This window comes from Lates calcarifer, linkage group LG6 (assembly GCF_001640805.2).
Source record: "Lates calcarifer isolate ASB-BC8 linkage group LG6, TLL_Latcal_v3, whole genome shotgun sequence".
Classification (NCBI taxonomy): Eukaryota; Metazoa; Chordata; class Actinopteri; family Centropomidae; genus Lates; species Lates calcarifer.
In genome coordinates, this window is record NC_066838.1 from 24,300,416 (window position 1) to 24,326,117 (window position 25,702).

Here is a 25,702-nt window from a genome sequence, read left to right on the forward strand (position 1 = left end):
CTGTTTTGGTCAAATCTGAATGACAATAGCTTGAAACAACTGACATTCATGTGAGCGCCCCGGGGCGCTTGATTTTGACCATAGGAAGTCTGGTGTGGGGCAAACTCAATTCAGGTCAGGTCTCTTGTCTACTCAATTAGGGTCAAATTAAAAAAGGAATTGCTCACGTACAGAATATAGATCAGTTTTTTTTTTTATAGTTTGCAGAGGCAGTCGCAGGGATGTTTTGCCTTTGCGTTATTGCTTTATTATATTATCCTCCCACATTCTGGTCATGAAAACCGGTGTTTTCCTCCTGTTGTTGTTGCCTTGGCTCCCACTCATTTTGTCATCAGACTTGGGTTTAGTGTGTCTGGTATGTCTGGGGGGGTGTATGATGAGGATGATGTGGCTTCATTAACCAGGAGAGCAGATGAGTCACACGGGGGTGAAAGCCTGCAGAGATGAACCAACACTGAGTCGCTGTGCTGACCAGTTCAGACACGACGACACAGATAGTACAAACAGAGAGAGGCGCAAACTCATTCACAGAAATCACCTGGCTGTATGTGAAACTGTAACAGTTTGTGGGTTAATGTAGAATTATTGTGATAAATGGTGATTTTTTTTAAAGAAAAAAAGTCAAATATTCTCTGGTTGCAGCGTTTTAGATTTGAACATTTGCTGTGTTTCTTTGTCTTATATGATCGAGAGCTGAATATCTTTGGGTTTGTTTTTTTAAAGCTTAGCTGATTGATTGATTAACCAGAAAAATAATCTGCTGTATAATATGTTGATAATCGACTGTGGCTGTGGCTCAGGAGGAAGAGCAGATCATCTGATAATCAGAGGATCAGTGGTTCAATCCCGGTTCCTCCAGAGTGCTTGTTGAAATATTGTGTTTAAACTAATCGTTCCTTTGAACTCAGAGTTTCATCAGAAACTTTTCTTGGACGCCTCCGAGGTTTTTCCACCGTTGTCCAAGCTGCTGTAGCTTTCTCCGTCACTCCTGTCAAACGAATCATCGCTGGTTGATGTAAAACACAGAAATGTCGCCACAGACACCAGATTTCAAACTTTTAGATTTACCTGGAACTGATTTAATTAGATTTGTGTGAACTCGTTTGGCAGCGAGACCTTGAATGTGACAGATATTCATTGATAAGATAAGATAATCCTGTATTAGTCCCACAGCGGGGAAACTTACACAGAGATAACAAAATAGAAAAAGGCAATAATTATTAGTAAATAAAAAACATTATATTTAAAAATATATATAACCAGGACTATATACACAGTAACAAACTGGATTTGAATATGTATGTAAAAGTTCCTACTTTGCTTTGCCAGTGTTTGTTTTCTTTAAACATAAACAAACAATCTTGACTCAGGTCCCTTACATTATTATTATTTATATTTTTTAGAAAGATAAATACCAAGCAGGATATTTTATAGTGTGGAACTGAGACACTGTAGATTATCTGAGATTTGTTTTGGTGTCTCCATGCTGCAGTTTCTTATTCATTTCTTCTATACTGTATCTGCAGTTAGCTGCTGATATATAGGTGTCACGTGATTGTCAACTCAGTATCTCTGGATTTCGTTTGTTAGTTGGACAAAACAATTTGAAGACGTCGTCCTTGTCGGCCATTTTTACAATTTTCTGTCATTTTACAAACTTAACTAATTGAGAAATTACTGACATTAATATTTAGCTGAGGCTCTAAACTGTACGTGTTTCCGTTGTGACTTCGTTCTGATTCCCAGTGACTTTTTCTTTTCCTCTGCACAGTCTCACAGGACCCAGTCCAACACTTATTACCAATGTGATTGAGAAAGACAATCCTCTTAGCGCAGAGCCTGTTTTCTTTCTAGGGCAACTGAATGGCTCATGTGCAGAAGTCCTGTCAGTTCAGCCGGGGCTGTCGGATATCCTGTCTCTGTTACGTTCCTTTGTCCATCCGTGGTTGGGTGTCTTTTTGAAACACAACCCCCCACATCTCTTGCACTCCTCTTTATGGCCTGAGCCGGCAGCTGCAGGGTTAATGGTTAGCAGCAGCAGCAGCAGTACAGGCAGGAGTTGTAGGAGGAGGAGGAGGGGAGCCGGCACAGGGAGGTGGGGGCTGGTCCACAGCTGTTGTAGTAGGCAGGGTCTATCGGGGTAGGAAGCCTGCCTCACTCGCCCTGGAACAATGGGAGACATGGCAGCCTCTGCAGACAGCACAGACACACACACACAATGCACATGCCCAAGGACAGGCCTTTTCTAGCTGGAGCGTAGAGGAAACCGGCTTCCTCGCCACACTCCGAGGGTGACGGCACTTTTGTGTATGTGTGTGGGGTGGGGTGGGGGGACGGAGGGGGAGAAATAATCTCCTCCGCAAGCCGGAAAACAGAAAATGTAAGGTTGTGGCCTCTTCTTGTCGCTCTCTCTTTTCTTTTTTTTGCCTTACTCTGCTGTGGAGGAGAGCTCAGATGCGCTGACTGGATGACTGAAAAGGCAGCAGGAGGAAGGTGAGCTGACCCAAAATCTGTGCTCGAGGTGTTTGAATTAGTAGATGTGTGGATACTGGTTCGTTTTTTTACAGCTGACATGGTGCTTTCCGGGCCTCTGCCGGCTTTGACGCCGTCTCTGTGTCAAAACTAAACCTGATTCTTACTTATTTTAGATTTAAGTGACGTGACAGCGAAGGGGACACGTGTTTTGTTTGGTTTTATGGTGTCGGCTTGATATGAATGGACGTAATGACTCTGAAGGGCAGGTCTGATTTGCGCTGTGTGTATATGTGTTTAGGTTAGCGTCAATATCTGTGGGCTAGCTTATGTTTTAGGGAGCATTTAGCAGCACGTTGTCGTTTTTATTTTGCCTGAACACAGGATCACGGAGGGTTGTTTTGGCTGCAGCTAACAAAGTGTCATAAATCTGCCAAATGTGTACGTTGGTGGTGGACAGCAGAGCCTTTAAATGTTTGTTTTTGTGATTGAATATGTGCTAAAAACAAAAACACAGTTTGTGTTGTATCAGAGATGGAGGACCAGTGGTGTGTTTCCTGGGTGTGGAGGTTGCCTGGCACAGATTTTTCTTTTCTTAAAGCAGGATCCCTGCATTCTCTTTGATACGTGGCGCACATCCAACCTTTCAGGCCCCCTTTCTTTCTGTTTTTTTTTTTTTTTTTTTTTTTTTTGGGGGGGGGGGGGCTCCCCTCCTTCTCCTCCATCCCCTCCCCCACTGCCCTCCCTGCTCCTCATCCCAAATATTGCTTGCTTGTGTACGATTCGTCTCGGTTCATATAGCCAAACATCAGACAGGAAACGGCACCGAGGGAGACTGCCAGCCTGATTCTGTCTCACCCACATCTCTCTATCTCTTTGATATTTATCTGCATCTGTATTAATGATGCAGACAATCAAGTGGTGATGGTGCGTCTGCAAAAAAATCGACTTTGGCCTACATTTTTTTATTTGGGTGGAGAAAGATGGGGGGAAGGACTCAAGTCTTTTTCGATCTTGTTTAATTCCATCATGTGAGGATTTAGGTTTTTGTCACATTGTTTACATCTCCCGCCTACACAGCAAGAACTTCAGTCTGCGCCTTTCCAGATTGGCAGATGGAAAGGGTGGTGTTTGACATATCCTGAGACGGCCCTTGCCTATGCCAAATCCCCAAGAGTGCGACTGACATGATTTAAGAAGCTTTTGTGCATTTCTTCTCTCTGCTTCGGCTGAGTCGCCTTTGAATTTTTTTTTCTCCCCCCCGCTCAGCCTTGCCCTCATTCCATGAATCTCATCTACTCATCCTCCTTCATCTGCAGCATCTCGCCAAACCTTTTCTGAAAACCTGAATTCGGTTCACTCAGTTTTTCGTCATTTTCTCGCCGTCAAAAATCAAAAATCTGTGAATGAATTAAATCCCAGGGATGTGCAGTCATCAAGGTCTGTTGTGTTTTTTTTAATCCGCTGCGATCAGGCCGTCTTTGTGATCTTCCCTCACGACACGGATCACAGATCACGGTCTGTGTGTCTTCTATCCCAGCACCAGGTGTACCGAGGAGGAGGAGGACACCGAGGCCAGACCAGATGATCTGCTCTTGCTCTATTAAAACCCAGATTGAGAGGGCAGATGCTCAACACCTCTAATCCCATTTCAGTCTCAGATCTAAACAGGATCAGGGCTGCCTGTTACCTCCACAGGGCGACAGGGAAACGAAGAGTTAACGCCGCAGTTTGGGCGCCTAAACATATCTGGAGTGATCAGACAAAAAAAACCAAAAACACGCCGACTGAGGAGAAGAGACTCTGCGGCAGACGGGGGGCGTCCCATTTAGGTTATAGAAACCTTTTGTAGAAAGTGAACATAATTAACAGGGAACTCGGTTAACGGGGGAATCCCACATTAGACTAAAACTTAAAAAAAAATCATTGTGTGGCAGTCGGCCTGTAAAGCCTGCGCGTCCTGCGTTATCAGAAAGACATAAAAGGGGAGTTCTTAAACGCTGTGTCTGCTGAATTATTCATCCATCTTTCTTTCATTACACTTTACAATGACTCAGAGATGAAAGGAAAGACGAGAGGAGGAGAGATTGAGTAAAGAGAGAGAGAGATAGAGGAGTGGGGGTTTGTGGTCTTGGCATGGCTGGCGTCAGGCCCGAGCGCTGGTATCTCCCCGAGGGCAGTGGAGCGTCTTCCTCTCCTCCTGCTTTCCTGTTCGCTTAGAGGAAAGCGGAGGAAACCTGCAGCCTTTGCCCGCCACAGCCGATCACAGAGGTGACATTGGTCTCAAACGCTCCCCCCTCAACGCAAAACGCCCGCCATGAAACTTCTCAAGATCTCATTACACCCGGGCAAATCTTGTGGTTTCTGTCTTATGATTCACAGAGACACAAATAGGATTGGCAGAGACATCAGGAGGGTTTTTCAGCAGTGGAGGAAGAGGAGGCTCAGAGTTTTACTCATTTAAAATGTGTTTTTTTTTCTCCTCCTCAGCTCCTTGGTTTTGTTGTTGGGAGACAGAGGTGCCTGACAGGAGACGGACTCCTCTTCAAGCATCATAAGGAGAGCTGAAACCACAGGTGAGATTAACATTTGTCTCGGTAAAATCGATTAAATGTTTGGTCAGAAAATGATGAAAAACGCTGATCACGCTTCCAGAAAGCCCAAGAAGAGGATATTAAATTGTTTTTAGGACTGCAGCTGATGAATTTGATCATTCAGCCAGTTGTTTTCCTCCATTTATCAGCAGTTTAGTCCAAAAAACATCAGATTATAGTGAAAATCTCCCTACACCAATTCACCAAGACCAAGGCAGCAGCTTTCAATCGCCTATTTCGTCCAAACAACAGTTCAAAACCTAAAGATATAAATATAAATCAGAGAAAAGCAGCAATCCTCACATTTTAGAGGATAGAACCACCAACTATGTGGCTTTTTTGCTTCAAGAAATGCGACAAACAATGAATTTCCTGTCATCCGAGTGAACGTTTCAGCTCCAAATTGCTTGTTTTGTCTCAGAAAAGCATTAACTCCTCACAACTGGAGCTAGAAGATGTTTGGCATTTTTAATTTTTTAAAAATCCTTGCAATCTTTGCTTAATATTCAGTCGATTACCTTCAATAAATCGACTCAGCTCTGCAGTTCACCATTTTATTTGTTAAATGCAGTGACAGAAATGTTCAAAAACGAAATGTGAAAAAATGTTTTTTTTTTAAATTCCGTAAAACTTGTTTTGTCTGACCAATCATCCAAAACATAAAGATATTCAGCGGAAAAACAACAAATCCTCACATGAAGAAGGTCCAACCAGAGAATATTTGGCATTTTTGACTTAAAATAAGTAAAAATATGATTTATTCTCTATCAATTAATCGACCAATCGTCACAGCTGTTGTTTGTCGCGAAAATCGGCTTTGTGATCCGACCACAGTAAAGTAGAATTACTCTCTGATTTGCTTTCGGTGTCACTTCCCTGTTTGATTTCCTCTGAATTTCTGCTTGTTCGTCATCAGACAGAAAAAAAGAAGCTCCTCTGTCTCGGTGGTGTACACCCATGAAAAGTTAAACCGACCTTTGCAGCAGTCGCTTCTGGGTAATTTGTTTAAAGGACACGATGGCTATTTATTTACAGTAGATGACACGTTAGTTTTCCCCCTGGTGTCAAGTTGCACTTTATTTGTTTGCGGATGAATGCTCACCAGTGTCCCCACAGCTCACATTTTTCATGTACAGGTATCTATTTGACTCATTTCAGGAAGAACAAAAGCTCCACATGCTCGCTTGGCTCAGAGGCGAACACATGATCCTCTCTGTTTTGTTCAGAGATTGGAGCTTTAAGCTGTGATCGCGGTGCCTCGCTGCTCCTTGTTTACACTTGGCAATGTCAGATTTTAGTGGCTGTGTCTTTTTTGAGAAGGGTGGATTTTTTTCAAAAACAAAACAAAAAAATCTTTGTGCTGACTCTGACCTCCAGTCTTATCTGTTTGCTCTTTTTGTCTCCTCGCTGCAGCCGCACTCGTCTTCTCTGGTGCGTCTCCTCGTTTTTTTATAGTCGGAGAAACGACTAAAACTTTTTTATTGCTCAGTCATCGCTCATGTTATGTTTGTTAATAAAGGTTTGGGGCAAATATTACACTTCTTACAATACCTCCCTTGTGATGGTGTCTCATGAGGACGGCTGATCAAACTAAAATTATTGTCTGATGTAACTGATAATTCATTCAGCCTATAAAGTGTCAGACAGTTTACTGTCAAATATCTCCAGTTAAAAGCAGGAAATTCTCATATTTTAGTGGTGGAATAAGGAAATCTTTGGCACTTTTTGCTTGAAAAGTGATAGTTTTCTATGGTTTTTCCCAAATGAAGTGTTTTGAAAAAGTCAAGGGGCTCATGCAAGACAGATTAAAATCGCAGGCTGTAGATATCCTGACTTTGTGTTCACGTCGTATGGGATGGATGGGAAAGAGTCCAGTGTAAACATAACATCCATTAAATCTTTAGTCTCACTGAACGATGAATGTGAGGCGTCCATATTTGCTTGGTTTTCAGGCTCTTCCAGGGCTGGGCAATAACACGGTCTCAAGCTGGGATTGCGATAAAATTTATGTCGATTAAGACGATAAGCTCAGAAACACAACAAGTCTTGTCAGTCACCTGACAAGGTCCACGTGCTACCGTGTCGTCTTTTGTGTCTGTAACCTCGTATGAAAAGCGTCTGTAAAAGAAGCGTGGATATAACAATCAGTCAAGACGGGGGGGAAAAATCTAGATCATATTTTTGCCATATCACTCAGCTCTACTTCTGTGTTTTTAAATCAACAGTATACAACAATTTTACCTCCAAATAGTCATTCACCTGTTCCTGCACCATGTTAGTTTAACGACACTACATCTTTCATTTATCAACCCCTTGGATGAATTTCTTCCTCTTCTTTATACGCTTTATTTCCTCAACATGAGCTGCTTTTAATATCGTCTTCAAATATAAACCCTAGCAGACATTATGCAGCTGTTTTCGCAGGCTGAGTCAGACTCCTGGTGATGAGTACGTTATGTATAAAATCGGTCAGAAGCTGCTGATGTTGATGTTTCGCTGCAGTCTGTAAAAATAACTAAGATCGTGTCTGTTGTTCGTCTGAGAGCAGCTTCAGTGATCAGGTTTGTAAATAAATGCTCGGCACACATCGTCTTCATCACACTGTCATTCATCGCAGTCTCTGAACCTGTCAGAACGTACAGATATAAGGACATTTGCTTTTTAGTGGTGAATATAAATGTGTTCAGAGTGTTCAGAGTCCAGAGTAAATAAATAAATGAAGTATTTTTACTCCACTACATTTCAGACAGTTATAGTTACTAGTTACTTTACATGTTACAAAGATTTTACTAAGAAAACTGTTTCATTTAATCATCATTTAAGTCGTTTTTCATGTAACCTGACGAAAAAGTAGCTTCTAAAATATGTAATTATTTTATTTATTTATTTGATTTTTGATCCAACTGTTGTTTGGACCAAAACAAACGATGTAAAAGTCGAAATTTTTCACTATTTTCTGAAGTTTTACAAACCAACAAGCCAGTGAATGGAGTAAATAAGACAAATTCATAATGAAAATTACCAGTAATCAACAGCTGAGTTAAAAATTAGCTCAGCTACGACAGTAAAATGCTGCTTACACGTTGCTTTGATGAGTAGTAATAATCTGATAATGTTATAGATTATATAATTAGTCACAGGAGCCATTTTCCTGTACTAAATACTTTTAATACTTTCAGTACATTTAAATGTATTCAGACCTTTACTTAAGTAACATTTTCAGTTAGAGTTTTAACTTGTAATGGAGTATTTCTACAGCATGTAATTAGTACTTTTACTTAAATAACATTTTCATTGTAGTATTAATACTTTTAGTTAAGGTTTTCTCCTGTAATAGAGTATTTTTACAGTGTGGTATTAGTACTATTACTGAAGTAAAGTATCTGAATACTCCTCCTCTGGTTTCTGCCGGGCAGCGAGGCCACTCAGTGCAGTGTGTGTGTGTGTGTGTGTGGTGTGTGTGTGTGTGTGTGTGTGTGTGTGTGTGTTCAGAGCAGCAACATTAACTCTCTTTGCATTCCCCTCGTGGCGTCTCTCTCCTCTCTGTCGGGCTCTGACAGCACCAGCGGCTCAGAGTCTGCCAGCAGAGCTCGGTGGAGGGAGCTCCCTGGCACTGCAGCCCCCGCTGGGACACACTGAGCCTCTCCTCTGCCCTGTCAGTGAGCCTCTGTGTGTGTGTCTGTGTGCAGTTTCAGGCTCCTAAACCACCATCATGGTGACAATACTGCAGCTTACAAAGCAGCCAGCAGTATTTTCTCTCCTCCCTCCCTCTGTCTCTCTCTGTTTATTTGCTCTCCCTCCCCCTCTCTCTCCCTCTTTCTAGAGGAATTAATTCAGACATTAAGGCAAGGCACGTTTGTTTGTGTAACACCTTTCGACAACAAGCCGATTTAAAGTGTTTTACATCAGAGATAAAAAGGCATTTAGACACAGTACTAATAAAAACGCAAGATACTATAAAAAGACACATAAATTACAGCTGCACTGATGTTAAGTGATCGACCGTTGACTATTTTCATAATCATTTCAGTCATTTTTCAAGCAAAAATGCCAAACACTGTCTGGTTCCAGCTGCTCAAACTGAAAATCTTCCAGTTTTTAAGTGTTGGTCGGACAAAACAAAAAATTTCAACATCTCTTCTTGGACTGTGGGAAATTAAAACAGGCATTAATTAATCAATTAATGAAAATAATCTATAGCTGCAGCCGTAGATCAAACCACACCCACACAGTCTTGATGAAACAGGTTAATAAATAATACTCAAGCATGTTTTTTATCTCCAAACTTTACCTTTAATTGCACATTTAACTGGGAGTATTTAATGTTATGGATACATGTTGAGGTATAATTCTGGTATTTTACAGTGGGAGTAAGATTGTTTTTGTTGAACCAGAAACATCAATATGTCAGCACCAGACTCCATTGACAAAAACAGTAATTTAAGGGAGCAGAACATGGGAGCTTCTGGAATACCACTGCCTTGATTTATTATTTTGTTTATGTCATTGTGTGGTAATTTTACATATGTAAGTTGATCTGAATGCATCTTACACCACCGAAAGTCGCACAATAACACAAACACACAAACAGATGGAGGTAGTAGTATTCCAGCCAGTCCTGTGTTCTGATCGGTAAAATTCCTGTTTTTGTCAATGGAGTCTGGTACTGATGGATCTTACTCTTTAATAAAAATATCTCTATAGGAAACATACCCATTATGTTATGAGACACTTATAAAAGGACATTAGATGATTTTTACATGAATCATTTAACACCATATAAATCTGATTTACATGAGTTGAAGATAAAATGAGCTCAAATAAAAAAGAATTAATAATGAACTGTCCTGAATTTAATTTAATTAAAGTGTGTTAAACAGGGAAGTCTTAAGCCCTGATTTAGTTTGAGTTTGTTCCAGTTATGTGGTTCATAAAAACTGAATGCTGCTGTTTTGGCTCTGGAAACAGTGATCAGACCCGACCCAGATGATCTGAGGTCACAGTCTTAAACTCAGCAGCAGATCAGTTGATCGGTTCTTTGATCGGGCGTCGATAGGACTCAGATCCAGCTGGGTTGTTTCAGACTTGAAGGCCTGTTGGATTCTGGATGAAAAGGGGACACAACTTGTTTTGTGAGATGCTTCTTTCTAGTGGCGTTTTCAGCGAGGCTTGTGACGTTAACTCTGCACATCAAAAGAAAACCACAGCGGCGGTGGCGGTGGCAGAACCACATTTTCATGTTATATTTAGAATCACTTTTGTTGTCTCTAGATCCACGCTGTAATTTCCATGTGAATGTTCGCGAACACACACAGAGAGAAAGAGAAAGATGTGTGTGTGTGTGTTGTTTCTCAGCCCTGCTGCCCGGAGCTTTAATGTGCATTAGTGAAGAGAAAAGCTGGTATTTATAACTGCTCGGTATCCAAGGTCAAATGGACGGCTAATATCTGCTTCCGTTCTTAGATGGGCCGCATTGATCAGCCCCTCCATTATACGAGCAGATTCGGCCGTGCTCAGTCAATCCCGGCTCAATAAGCAGCCCTACAGTTTGTAGGGAGGGAGGTGCTGCTGCTCAGGTTTTCGTCAGTCAAGAGTTCACAATCCACAAGCCAACGATGGTCAATAATCTTCCTGTAAACGCTTTGCAAACAGCTCTAGTTACACAAAGCCCTGGCAGGTCTCGACCGATTTCTATTAGAGGCTATTGAGCATTTCCCAGTAGTGGGTTTTTATTCTTTGTGTATGCTTGTGTACATATTGTGGGCTAGGTTTTGTGTCGGGTTTAAAAAAAGAAACAAGAAAATCAGTGCCAATAGGACGACCCAGGTCTCAGCTGATCAGTTTCCTGATTAATTTATTAATCATTCAGTCCATAAAAAGCAAGACGATGTCTTCACATGTCTTGTTTTATCAGACAAACGCAAATAGTTCCAGTTTATAATGATGTAAGACAAGGAATAGAAAGCAAATTTTCACGTTGAGAAGCTGAAACTAATGAATATTTGGTGTTAAATTAATCAACTAATCAATTAATCTTAATTATTAATTAGGACTATTAATTGTTCAGCCTCCACTTACGACTGCACACAGGAGGAGTTTTCAAATCCATTAATAAAGACTTACATCTGCTTACAACTACTTCATACATTATTAATAGTTTTATATTAATTGTGTTTGTGCTGCTGACTCATCAAGTCACATCGCCATCTACTGGCCTGGCAGTGCACATTACTTAACTGTCGTCGTGCAAGTAGGGGCCTTTAATGGCTCACTGTAACTTATATTTATACTAATAAAAAGACACTTATGTATATTATATTCCATTTCTGCTGATAGATCCTCGTAAATGTTGAACACTGGTCCTTTAAATCAGTAAAATATTCTAATAATATGACTAAAAGTGATTCCAGTTGCAGGTATTTTGCTGATTTCAAGCATTTCAGTTGGTACATGAAAATATATTGAAGTTGCATCTCCAGTCTTATAAACATTTGAATGTTTCTGTGTGTGTGTGTGTGTGTGTGTGTGTGTGTGTACACACAGTGGCGTGTTTGTGTGTCACCTGTCCCAGTCAGGTTTAACACTCGCTGGGAAACTGTGCCAGTTCCTGATTGGCCTCGAGCCACAGAATCAGGCTCGTCTCATCCGCTCTAATGACTCCTTTAAGATGTGACGGTTGGATCTGGGTCCATGTCGACACACACACACACATACTTATGGCCTCCTTTGCTGACAATCAACACACACACACACCTGGAGTCATGCCTACTAGACTGGTCCTCAGCCATATGCCCTGCAGTGAACCACGCTCGCGGTCTCGGGGCAGCCTGTGAGCTCAGCGTGGTGCTGCGGTTTGATCTGTGGATTTGTCAGAGAAATATGGACACAAAGGCTTATCATTTCTACGCAGCCTTGCACATCTGAAACAATGCGGGACGGGTGGATTAAAGTGTCTGCTCGGTAATCCTCGAGCTCTGCGGCGTAGGTGTTTCAGTCCGGCGTTTAGTTTTTTCCTGACCAAACTCTGAGGCAGTGTTGAAACGAAGTCTCGCCGGCTGTCAGATAAACAGAATATAAACAGAGTGTAATGGCAGTAATAACGTTAACGTCACTCTTGGAGATGAGAGCGGTGTCTGATGTGAAGCAGACCTCCGTTTACTGGTATCTCCGCTGTTTGTTTTGGTTTTGCTTGGAGAACCAGATGGGTGAGGTTTACTGCAGCAGGGTAACTCACACTCAGTCCATCCACAGAAAATTAATTGTAAACAGTTTTGGTAATTCATTTAGTCAGCTACGAAGCAAATACGCCAAACATTCACTGTTCCCTGCTTCTAAAAATGTGAGGATTTGCTGCTTTTTCCTGTTTAACATCACTGTAAACTGAAAATCTTTGTGTTATGGACTGTTGTTTGGACGAAAGGAGACTTTTAAAGACGATATTTGTCGGCCTAAGAATGATTGAATCATTCATAAAAAACAGCTGTAGCCACCACAGTTACCTACTACTACAACTACGTTATCTAATACTGGTAGTGTTTTCTCCTCAGTGTCACACCCGAGCTGCAAAAATCCAGATAAAGCAGGGTACACATTACAAAATAATCAGCCTGAATCCTTCCTCCTGATCAAAGTCAGCAAAGACCCGGTTATCAGATGGTTTTAAAGATGATCTTGTCAGATTCTCCTGTGGTGTGAGGTGTGTTCAGAGTGATGTTACTCTCCCCGATCTTCTCTGAAGACGATCAGTATTTGTCACGTAGAACGGAATGATAGCCAATCAGGACGCGAGCTGATTGATGACGGAAGCACAACAAACAAGAGACTTCATCGTCCGCCATGTTTGTTTACTCTAAAGTTGCAAGATTTTGAGTTTTGAGAGTCCAGGATCTGAGTCGCCTTCAGTTGTGCTCGTTGGACTTCTTTCACCCTCGGTCTTGCCTCTTAGGCTTCATACAGGCTGTTCTATGTGATTGATTTGAGCCTAGTGAAGCCTGAGAGGAAGATTTTGTCATCCCAGACTGACTACACGATGTTAGGATCATGAAGAGAACAAATCTACCCACAATGCAACAGTGTATAGATATAGCACATGATATTAATGCTATGGAAAGGATTACTTTTTCTCTCTGTCTTAAGTTTATTAAATTTCGGGATAAGTGGGTCAAATATGTGAAGCCCATACGACCAGATTTCAAGGAGATGTTAATTAAATTCTTTCCTCTTCTCTTGCAAGCCTCACTCTTCTATACTCTTTCCAATCTCCCTCTGACAAAGTTTTCATAACTTTTGTGGGCACAAAGTTCCTATATTCTGTAAAAGAAAACCATTTCATCTTAAGGTGATTGCAACTTCTGGATTGACATAATTTGATTTTACTTTCTTCTTGTTTTGTTGACTTGTTGTGGTTTTGTTCGTTTGGTAGATAGACATCTTAATCAGAGGATGAATGCTAATGACTTTGTCCTTGTAGTTTATGATTAAATATCTGCAAAGTTCATGACATTCCCATCAGCCTAAACTAAGATGGTGAATATATCAAGGTAGCATGGCTGTAGACTCCTAGTCCGGCTTTATTTTTTGACAATAAAGACAGAATATCCAACTTTATTGCACATCTAAAGCCACAGCAGCAGGAGAATCGCTTGTGATAACCCTCCTGTGAGGACTCCTTACTGTTTGATCCAAATCTGATACAAACACACGGTTGTATTCACAACTTTCCAGAGCAGCTGATGTTTCCAGCTTCACATTTTCACCCTCTGTGTGTCGCAGATGAGAACAATGTCCGATGAGACTGAACAGAGAATGTGCGACGAGGACTTCGGTTCGGACGAGGAGGGCGAGGAGGGAGACGTGGAGTCTTACCTGGAGGACAACAGCAGCGAGCTCATGGACCGACTCAGAGAGCTGGAGGTGAGGGGGAAAAAAACAAACAAACTCCTGCTCCTGCTTCACAAACCAAGCATCAGGATTAAAATACTAATGAGTAATTAAAAAGCAGCTAATTAGAGTCTGACTTTTAATCCCGCTCTGTTTTGTTTCTTTACCTTTTCCTCGCAGGCGGAGAACTCTGCTCTGATGTTGGCTAATGAGAGTCAGAGAGAGGCTTATGAGAGATGTTTGGATGAGGTGAGTTCACACTGTTCAATATAAATTAATTTAGAAACAAACAGTAACTGAATTCAGCCGAGCTAAGTCACTGTACGCTGCAAAAAACTGATGAATTACACATAATATTTTGTAAAATCGTGGGAAAAAAAGGTTTAATTTACATGCAGATCTTACGGAAACAGGGCAAAACTGTAAACGATATCCACATCAAAATACCTGTATAATAACAAGTGATGATTGATCTTTTTTTTTTACAGTGTTTAACTGTAAAATTACATTGTTTTATCATATTTAAATGTGTCAAGATTAACAAATTTAATCATTGTATAATTATGCAGTTAATACGTTTAAATTGTTAATTTAAACGTATTAACTGCATAATTATATTTAATCATCGCTCAAATGTGAAACGATTGTATTAATAATCATATATTTATATGATATCTGGTTAAATTGTGTTTAAATCATTATAACTGTAACTGCAGTGTTATGGTTCCTGGTTTGACTGGTCATTTCTTTTACCAAGTCATATTAACTTTATGTTCTTCTGTCATCAGGTGGCCAATCATGTGGTCCAGGCTCTGCTGAATCAGAAGGTAACGTGACGTAAACGTTTCTGCGTCTCTGTGTGTTGATTTCTTTACTGTAACATGGTAGACTGAGGTGTTGCTGCTTCGTCCGTCCCTGCACAGGATCTGAGGGAGGAGTGCATCAAGCTGAAGATGTTGGTTTTTGACCTGGAGCGACAGAACCGAGCGCTTTGTGAGCTTTTTCAGCAGAAACTGCCCAACCACCCCACCGCTCACTACCAGGTAAATGAGCTTCCTCTGCTATGATTCATAAATGATTCAGTCTGAGGAGCAGTGGTCGGACGAGCGCTCGGATCACGGTTCAGGGTGGAAATGTAAAGTCATTCTCTCTGTGTGCAGTACTCAGCATGCAGGGAATGAAACAGCACTTCTGCAGTGATAAAGAACAAATGCAATAAAAAAAGTAAAGTAATGTGAAGTTAAATAAAGTGCAATGAATACAGAGCAGCATCACATGTAAAGATGTGCTTTGTTTCATTAAAACAGTCGGAAATTCTGCATAAAAATGTAAATAAAAGAAGAAGAAAAAGAGAAGATTTATTTATTTTATGAGTTAATTCTTCACTGGAGGAACTTCGGCTTTTTTCCAGAATTTAAGTTAAAGTTTTTTTTTGCTGCTGTTAGCCCATAGGAGATGGAAAAGTTGCTGAGAAACTTACTAAAAGCCTCTGATAATCCCTGTATAATCAGTTTAGGATCTGGATCCAGTAAGATTTTAGCTGATCTCTGAAAAGATCTCCGCACACTTAAATCCATGCAGTGTTTTCACTTCACTATTTGTGTGAGTGTTTGCCTTTGAAATGTGGTGGAGAAAAAGTACTTAGTTCCTCAAAAATGTACTAAAGCAGGATTTTATACACTGTCCAGATGAACAGAAGTAGTCGGTTTGGAAACTGGAAAAAAAAACACAAAATAAAGTAGTTTCACGTAAAAAATCTTTGTTTACAGGACGTCAGTAAGGGGCTGTTAGCTGAGCTGCAGCTAACGTTAGCTTGTTTTTAGGTTAGGATTACTTCAGTGTTCATCGTTCAGGGGGTTTTTACTGGGAGCTTAATTATCCACAGAGGTCTCCTCCTCTCCAAAACAAACAGACCAAGTTATTAAAACCATTAAAACATGGAATAAAACAGTTTCACATTAAAAATCGGATGTTTCTCCGTGACGCTCTTGGGCGGACACAGGTCGTCTCGAGGGGCTGTTTGCTCAGCTTGTTTCTCTGATTACTAAAGATCCAGACAAAATCCTTAATCCGGTTTAAGATTATAAAACCCTGCTGAAAAGCAGCACCTGAGTCACTTTCCACCACTGTCTGTGTATCAGTGCTCAGCTCTGCTAATTCCTGTTTCACCTTCAGTAATAGATCTTGAGTCTTTTCTTCTCTGCTCCACATTGTTCCGACAGATGCCAGGACAATGTAGCTCCTAGTTGTCTGTGTATACAATAGCCTGGAGCGTATACAGCGTCATCATAATTGCCTCATGAATCTCCTGTTACAGGTCCACGCAGGACCCCTCCCAGACTACAATGCACAGCTGCACAATGACTCCACCAAACAGGTGGAGCCTGCACAGACTGAAGCACAAGCCAAGGTGATTACTGCACAGCATTAAGAGTGAAACAGTGGGATTGTGTCACAGCCTCTGACATTTGCTCTGTTTTCTACTATTGTGCCCTAAAAAAAGACGCCTGCTGCTAATCTCTCCTGCACCAACTTCCTGTACGCAGGCACTCAAAGGTCTTCATGAACTGACTTGTTTGGCTCTCATTGAAGTGTCAGCAGTGAATTATGTGTTGATAGAGATCTTTTTCTGTCCAAAGGGAAATGGCTACCGCACACAACATGCCTCCCCGGGTCCTCGTGGCCCAGCCACCTCCATGGAGGCCCTGTCTCCCTTCTTCAAGAAAAAAGCACACATCCTGGAGGTCCTGCGCAAGATGGAGGAGACGGACCCTCTGAAGTTCCACCCGTCCACGGCGAGCTTGTCTTTCTGCGACTACAGCCAGGTGCTCATGTCCACGGAGGCCGTCCTGGCCACCGCGGACCCTCTTCCGCTACAGTGCAAATCCCACCACACGCACTGCCACTGCTCCCGCTCCGACACGGACACGCACCAGCACGTCAACGGCGACGGGGCGGTGAAGTGCGAGGGCGGGAACGCCTGCTGTTTACACTGCAAGAGGAGCCCGGACAGTCCTCCAAAGCCATGCAACCACGTCTGTAGTCCCTCGAAAGCCACGTCCGCCACCCAGAGCCATGTAGTTCCCGCAGCTGCTACGAGCGAATGTCACAGTAAGAGCAGAACGGCGGAGTCTGTTCCCCTGTCTAAACAATGCACCAAGAATGAAGCCCACCAGCAACCAGCAGGAGGCGCTGCCGCTGCAGCGGAGGCGGCCGATCAGAGCCTGGAGGCGATGGGAGCGGAGCAGGAGCAGGATAATTCAGAGAGCTGCCTGAACGCCAGCGCCTCTGAGGAGCTCACCGGTTTCTGTCCCACCTCCCACCTGCCCATTTCCACGAAGGAGATCTCCCACTGTGACATGGAAACAAGCGACGGCGTCCACAACGGTTTGGCGACTGACCCCTCGTCCGCCCCCTCCGAGAAAGACGCCACAGATCAGGAGGCCTCCTCCGTGAGAGCCGGCGCCTCCGTCAGCCCCAGCCCCTCCTGCCTCAGCGATGTCAAATCCGCCGCCATCAACTCCCCGTCCAAACTGCTCAAGTTTTTAAAGATCCCCTCGATCGGGGAGAAGTCTCAGCCTTCGACTTCTGCCGTCCGTCTGAGCCCGCAGCTCACCCGCAACTCCCGCATCCCCTGTCGCACCAACAACTACGAGGTGTACCACTCGCCCGTTCCCACCCGCAGAGCCACCACCACAGAGAGGTGCAGGCAGCCCCCTCCGCCGCCCTCCAGGTCGGAGTCCTACCCTGCCACCCACTCTGCGCCGACTTCCCCTCCGCAGCCCGAAGACGTCTGCTCTCCGCCCGTGAAGGAAATAAGCTACAGCAGCCTCTCTGCACCTAAAGCCAGCGTCAGCTCCAAGATGGGCGCTTCCTCCTCCTCCGCATCCTCTTCCTCGCCCAAAGTTTCCCAGAGGGTCCCTCATTATGAGAATGTCTGCGATATGTCTACCAACTCCAGAGAGGAGGAACCGATGCCGGGCCTGGAGAAAAGAACCACTCTTCCATCTCAAACAAAAGTGAATGGCGGCGAGAGGAAGCTTGTTAAATCGCTGCCAGAGAGCGTCCTGAATCCTCCTCCTCAGCGGAAGCAGTCGTCCTCCTCCACGTCCGAGTCCACGTCAGATGACGAGGAGGATTCAGACAGCCCGGTGTGGGTGAACCACCACAGCCTGCCCAACTCATCTGCCCTCAGTAAAGCTCAGGGCCGAGCTAGCTACTCACGCACCAGAGAGAAACAGGAGGCCGACGCGAGGGAGGTCACTGTGCAGAGCTCGGAGGTTGCCCAGCCGCCGCCGCCTCCGACAAGGAGGAGCGACTCCTCATCCATCCCTAAGAGGCCGGTGCCTGGGGCAGCGAGAACCCAGGCTGACTCCAGTCACCATGCCTTCAAAGACAGACTGGCTGCTCTTGGGAAGCTGAGGAGCTCTGAGGATCTACAGGTCGGTCTCAGGCCGGTCGATGCCGCGAACGACGGCACCTACGGGGAAGAGAGGAGTAAGACGGTGGAGAGGCCGGTGGAGCTCCATAAAGAGGAGCAGAGACATTCGAAGTACACAGACTCTCTGGATGGTAAACCTAAAAGTAGCAGCGGTGGTTTGAAGTATCCGGCGTCATCTCAGCTGTACGAACAGGCGATGAAGTCTCAGTCGTCTGGTCCAGCGGTGGTGAAACAAGAACTGTGTGTGATGAAGACAGAAGGCTCCAAGAGTAAAATAGGTCTGCCATCCCCGAACGCAGATGCTCCGCAGGTACTACGCAACAACATCAAGTGTCCTGGCTCCTTGAATCTGGCCTATAACGTCAAATCTGGTCCCCACAGTAGCAACAGCCCGAACAAAATCCCCCCGAAGTCGCCGTCCAAGCCTTGCCAGGGTCCATCCGTCCACAGAGGGGGGAAGCCCACAGAGGCTCCGCGTTACTCGTCCAAATCAGAAGAGAGGACCAAGATCAGCGGGAAAGGGAAGAAGAATCCGATGTACGGAGACAGCCTCCCGCCGCCGCCTCCGAGACCCCCGATGTCTGAGGGGGAGAAGCCCATGCAGCCGGCGCCCAGCCCGCAGTCGGCCATCGAGCAGAAGGTGATGAAGGGCATCGAGGAGAATGTGCTGAAGCTCCAGGAGCAGGACAGAGGAGGGCAGGGCAGCGAGGTGAAGCAGAAAGCCTCCAACGGCATCGCCAGCTGGTTCGGCCTGAAGAAGAGCAAGCTGCCCGCGCTGAGCCGCAAGACCGATGCCGCAAAGGCGAAAGACGAGAAGAAGGAGTGGAAGATCAACATCCCCTCGGTGGGCAGGGACTCCGTGAAGATGGCCACCAGGTGTAAAGAAGGCGTGGAGGGTCTGAACATCTCCACCCTGATGGAGAAGGCGGAGGGCCTGAGGAGGGCCCTGGAGGAGGAGAGGGCGTACGTAGAGAGGTCGGGCAGGGGTCACTCCTGTGAGGTGGTGATGGACCAAGCTCAGGGACAGCTGGCTGTCATGTACAGGGGAGCGCGCTCTGACAACTTCATGCAACAGCTGCTAAACAGGTGAGAACAAGCTGGAATAATAACACACTGTAGTTTTTTTTTAGGTTTGTTTGCTTTCTCTGTGACAGTGTTTAGTTTCTATTCTCAGGTTTTTTTTTAACTCATTCTATTATCTATCCAAGTTGTTTGGATGCTTAAGTCTTGGTAGCACTATGACAGGTGTGTTTTGGTCTGAACAGGCCTCAGTTTTCACACAACCTTGACAAATTATCCATTATTTGAAAGCTCTGAGTCTCACATTTTATAATCACCATATTTGTGGCTATAGCTCAAAAGTGTTTTCTACACGAGAGGTCCTACTGCAGGCCATATATTCCCTTTTTATGACAAAAAATGTAGGTTTTGCCTCTGTAACTGTGATTCAGTAAGTGTTTTTTCCAAAATACTTAAGTATTTCTTTAAATAGAATATTTTTATTGCAGCGGTAATTTCTGTAAATGTCCCAGTGCTAGCAAGCTTGCTGACTTTCATCTGTAATCATTTGGTGAGATTTTCAGAAACCAGTGAAGTGGCAGAAAACAACAAGACACCATAAAGACAGCCACAAAATAAACACTCTCAAGAATCAATAGGAAACAGAAGTACCAGTAGTAGTATCTCTCAGTGTTATGGAAAGGCCTTTTATTTGGATCGGCACCAAAATTATTTGAGTTCTTTTGTGGTCCGTTACCCCTTCTCTCCATCAAGTTTGGTGTAAATCGGTTCAGTAATTTTTGAGCAGACAACAGAATGTGGCCATTTTAATAAATAGTGTGTAAGGATATTTCCTTTTTCTGATGTATAAAAATAGATTTTAACAACTTGTTAAAGTCGCTACGTTAGATCCTGCACTTTAGCTGTTTGCTGCTAATTGGGCTTCAGTTGTTTCTTTACCAATAAGAGAAACATGAAGCGACAAAATCTATATAAACATAAATAATAACTACAACAATTAAAAAATGATCAAAGTATTTTGTAGATTAAAAGATCTGAACTGAAAGTTTGTGTTTTATGGCTGCAGGGTGGATGGGAAGGACATGATCAGCGTGCCCCAGCGCCGGACTCTCGTTCGACTGTAAGACGTCCAAACCGGTGTTCGCCCAGCAGAGCGACGTCATCAGTCACACCGGCAGTCGTGACGATATGGAGAAGGTACGACTGACGAGATATTTGGTGATGAAACAAACTGACAGGAAGGAGGATGTGAAAAACACCAGCTCTCTTTGATTTAAAGTATCAAATTCTCAGGTTTTCTGTGTTGAATCAGTAAAATTTGTTCTACATCGAGTCGACTTTTAAGTCTAAACCTGGCAGCTAATGTGTTGGACTAGTTTCCTCTCTGCATGCTGATGTGAGGAGCCGACTCTCGGTATGTTCACCGCTCCATCTGCTGCTCTGTTGTTCTGTTTCATGCAGGGATCAGATAGAATCGGCAAGATCACGTCAGATGAAAACCTCGCAGATTCAGTTCACTCCCAGCACTTCGCAGGTAAGATGAGTCCGCCGGGAGTTTTGTCAGAGATGAATGAAATATTTTGAACTTTTTGGAGATTAGGATCAAATCAGAATTATTTGGATCTCATCTGGAAATAAATCAACAGTCACAGAGAGAGAGAGAGAGATATGAATGAATAAATAAATCAGAGCTGAAATTAATCCACAAGTATTCTGATAATGAATTCAATTTAAAAGCAAACTGAACTGCTCTGGCTCCAGGAATATAAATATTTCCTGCTTCTCTTCTTTGATTGTAAACTTCTTAACTTAATATGTTAGCATTTTTAATTATATACATATATAAGTTATAGATGTCAGTTTTGGCTTTGAGAAACTATTTTCTGACATTTTATAGACCAAACAATGAAGCAAAAAACTTGCAGAATAATTGAAAATGAAAATAGTTACAGTACAGTTAAAGTACAGTAGTTAAAGTAGAAGTTAAAGTAGTTAAAGTACAATTTTAAGGTAATTTTTGTTCCTACTCAACTCCATTTCAGAGGAAAATATTGTATTTTTTTTTAATCATCCCATTACATTTATTTTACATCTAAAAAGTTACTTTGCAGATAAATATTTAAAACACTAAACATACGATCAGCTTTGAAAATATTTTGTATTATTATAGATTAACATTTGAGATGTATAAAGTGAAAATGGTCGAAATAATTAAATTTAATCTTTTTTCAATTGATATTAGTGTTGTGTTGTGTTATTAACATGTGACAGGTAAATAAATGAAGCCACACCCCTGAGGAAAATAAATGCCAACGCTGGAGGAGTGGAGAATTTACTTTTTTATTTGTTTATGTGACTGTTTCTTTCATTCATTCGTTCATTCCCTCAGGTTCTGGTGCTTCCACGTACACCCTGGACAGCGGCATCGGCACGTTCCCGCTGCCAGACTGCAGCAGTGGGGCGGCGGGTCGGGGCCTGTCGAAGACGAGGGCCGGGGCCGAGCACCACTCCTCGGGCTCCTCGCCGGGGAGGGCGGGGCGACGGGCCCGCACCCTGGACCGAGAGCTGACGTCGCAGGAGGAGTGCTACGTGCCGCACAAGCAGCTGATTCCCACCATCCAGTACGGATCCATGCTGGAGGGCAGGAGCTCGGCCGGCGTCATCCGCGAAGGTGACAGCACATTAGAAACAGCTGGAGAGAGATCAGGTCGCTCAGAGCAGGTTTACCGCTCTGAAACTTTAAAGAAGCAGGGTTTCTGCAGGTCTTAAAAAGTTCTTAAAAGCTTTGAATTCTGAAGTCTCAAGTCTCACAAAAGTGATCAATTTTCTGACTCTTCCTTTCCTGCCAACTGAGGTTTTTTTAAACATTAAATATAATCTTTGGTTTTAATTGTGAATCATAACACTTCTAAGTAATCAACCATGAATCAGGTTTGTGATTGTTCTTTTATTATTTGTTATTTAAACCAGATCAAATTTAGCCGCCCATTAATGAAGCAGTGACCCAAATGAGAATATCTCTGTGGATAGAAGAGATGTAAACTCGTCTTTAATTTCTCCGTCTACAGACAAAGAGGCGCACGGAGCGAACATGTTTTCTCCTCGCTCTAAGACCTGGACCTTCCCCAACCTGAAGACTCCAGCCGGACCTGCAGAGGTTTACCTGGCGGTGGAGGAGGAGGAGGAGGAGGCGGTGTCCTTTGGCTCACCGTTCAGAGGGGTGGGGATGGTCGATTCCAGCTTTATCTGTTTGAAATAAAGTTAAATTAATGAGTCTGTTTTGTAGCTTATGTGCTCAGAATAAACGCATATGCTGCTTGCCTGTCGTTAAGTAAATTAAGGTAATTTTCCAGCCAGTTTCCTGAAAACTTTCCTCATGATTTCCTTAAAGTTGGCTCATATTTAGCGATAAATCACTGGAATATTTCTGAGAAAGGCCTCAATACAGTTCCATAGTAATTATCAGGGAAATGGAGAATGTGTTAATTGCGAACAGTTATTAAGTAGCTGGTTGTTGTACTTATGTTGATATCTTGATAACACCTTAAGGGAATTTCTTCAAATTTGGCACAAATGTTCACTTGAACTCAAAGATAAATGGATAAGATTTTTGTGGTCAAAGGTTACTGTGATCACACAAAATATGTTTATGGCCATAATTCAAGAATAAACGTGGCACTTAAATGCAACTAAGCATGGCATTTTGAGGAAAGATTAAAGTCTAAAAAAGAATGCGATCGATTGCAAGGACAAATACTTACTGTAATACCTCTCATTGCCAGAAGGGGGAGACAAAAGTTCTACACTGCAGGTTTAATAAATGTAGCAACTTTCTCAATAATATTTCTGTAATTTACGGCTAAATACAATTTATTTTTTAGAAAATTCTGAGGAAAGTTTTCAGGAAGTTAGCTGTAAAATATAACACTAGTAAAATAAAGCCTAACCCAACTCATTGTACTCGTTTTATACCTAAATTAATTAGCACTTTATGGATTGTTTGACTATACTTAATGAAATGCTGAGCGGGAGCATGTGGAAAAGAATTATCTGGGTCACTTACAGGCTGAAAATACTTTGCAAGCAGTAAAGTAGAGATACATTTTTAAATCTGCACTCACCTCTTACATAATATAAAAACACAGAACCACATTCTCCCTTTAGAAATTATTAATCAGCTGAATATTAAAGATTCACAGATGGATGATTTCTGTAACCCACTTTTGTGTTGTTTTTTTTTTTTTTTTTTTGCACCTGAAGGCGTTACATAAGATGAAACATACGACCTAAAATGTTTCCTACCTCCTCTGCGTCCTCTCAGAGCACGAAGGCCGGCGGTCCCTCCTCCAGCCGGGTGGTTGACCCGGGCAGCTTGCCGGTCCCCGCCCAGTCCGGGATGAGCCGCAGGGGGAAGACCCGCACTCCCAGCGTCCCTGAGATGAGCCGGGAGGCAGGACTGGAGCTGCTCAGGGAGCGGCCGGAGGAAGCCCTCTCCCCGAGTCGCCCTCAGGTCCTGGAGACGCCCGAGTCTCTGAGCGACTCTCTGTACGACAGTCTGTCGTCCTGTCGGCAGCCAAGGATGATCCTGCCAAGGACCGGAGGAGGGAGGAGGAGGTGGGGGAGGAGAGGGAGGAGGAGGAGGAGGACACACATGCTCATCTAGTCCACAGACAGTAAGACCCAGCACCGTCTCCTGGTTGCTGGTCGTACTGTGATGCTGCTGACCCCGCCGCCTGCCGCCATCTTTGAGGGAGAAAAAAGAAAAGAAGAAGAAACTGTTCCCTGGTGATGATCTGGTGGTGTCTCATCAGCCGTTTCTATGTCGCAACTGGAAAAGATGGATCGATAAGACTTCTCCTCAGGATTTCCAATAAACGTGAAGCCAAAAGCCACCCCCCAAATAACATAGGTTGTTCACTTTTTTCACAATCAGACTTTGACTGTGGACACTTCTCTTTGATTCATGTATACAGGACTACAAGACGCATGGCCAAGCTAACGGTTAGCACAAAAACGTTAACATCACCCCCGGTAGTTGTTTCAGCAACCTGTCATTTTGTTTCTCTTTTCATCCTGGTTGACGGATTATTTGTTGTACATCGTGGAAGCGGTGAAGCGCTGACCCAGATCGATGACTGTACTGTATCAATACATCCGTTCTGTTCTAGACATCATTTCATCACATAATGTATTGGGAGGGAGGAGGGGTAACAAAAAACAAAACATGAAGCTCCTAAAAAAAAATGAATGTTCATGTCTGTGATTCTTAATTGCTAAACTCATGCATCACGATTTTAAATGTATAAACGATTTTATTGATCATGTTGATATTGGTTTGCAACCAACGAAGGTTGTCAGAATATGTCTGTTTTAAATCATAATACATTTAAAGGTAATATATACCAGCAATAATAACATAGATAAGAGAAATGGCTACACTATTCAATGAATATGTATTTCTATTATTTATTTATTTTAAATGTACATCATTTGCAGTCATCTTTTTTTTGGTAATCTTTCTGTGAAAATTGCAGTCTCCTCGCTTAGTAGATTATGTTCATATCTTGTATTTCAACATCTCTGTTGCTGTTTGTTCCCTAGCCAATAGAGGTCCTATGTACCTACTGCCGTTTTTTCAACTTTCTAATTAAAAATGTTTTGATTTAGTTCGTTGTCATTTTTAATTCACCTGTTTTAGGCAGTAGCAACATTTACGAACAGTACGCATTTTCAAGTACTTGTATTTTACTTCAATATGTTGATTCAGTATACATTCTGGTACATTTCAGAAAGGATTACTGTACTTTTTACTCCACTACATTTCACAGCTGGAGTTACTTAACAGATTAATGTCCTGCATACAAAATCTACCTTAGAATGAAGCTATTAAATTTGTATTTCAAATTAAACTAAAAAAACTTATAGCTCCAGCTTCAACTGCAACATTAACATGTTAATTACTTAATACATTAGTAATAACAATGTAATAAAGTGCGACACTCACAGAGTAGTACTTTTGCTTTTAATGCTTAAGTAAATTTTGCATAAAATTCTTTTACCTATGGCAGGACACAAAAAAAAATATTGTTTTGTTCATTTACTGTTAAATTTCGAGCCGTTTTGTTTTCATAACGTGGTAAGTGGAGAGAAAAAGTCCAAAATACACATTTAGGTGTTTATTTTACTACATTTTGTCTAGTAGCGCCTGGAGATTTCAATCACAATACAAATCTTTAAAGGCTGTTTTCTCAAAATGTTATTCTCATACACTCAGCTAGAAATCTCAACTTTAGTA

General features: G+C 42.7%; 1 protein-coding gene across 1 annotated transcript in view; it reads left to right on the top strand.

Moving 5' to 3' along the window:
- Positions 1-25,073, top strand: part of nckap5l (NCK-associated protein 5-like) — a 39,128-nt gene extending 14,055 nt beyond the window's left edge. The window contains 13 exon segments of the mRNA XM_051071415.1: positions 4,963-5,048; positions 13,839-13,979; positions 14,127-14,195; positions 14,735-14,773; positions 14,870-14,989; positions 16,264-16,356; positions 16,586-19,473; positions 20,474-20,513; positions 20,515-20,604; positions 20,869-20,941; positions 21,797-22,078; positions 22,476-22,627; positions 23,729-25,073. Of these exon segments, the coding sequence (XP_050927372.1) occupies positions 13,839-13,979; positions 14,127-14,195; positions 14,735-14,773; positions 14,870-14,989; positions 16,264-16,356; positions 16,586-19,473; positions 20,474-20,513; positions 20,515-20,604; positions 20,869-20,941; positions 21,797-22,078; positions 22,476-22,627; positions 23,729-24,070 (4,329 nt within the window). The 5' untranslated portion in view covers positions 4,963-5,048 and the 3' untranslated portion in view covers positions 24,071-25,073.
- Positions 25,074-25,702: the final 629 nt, after the last annotated feature.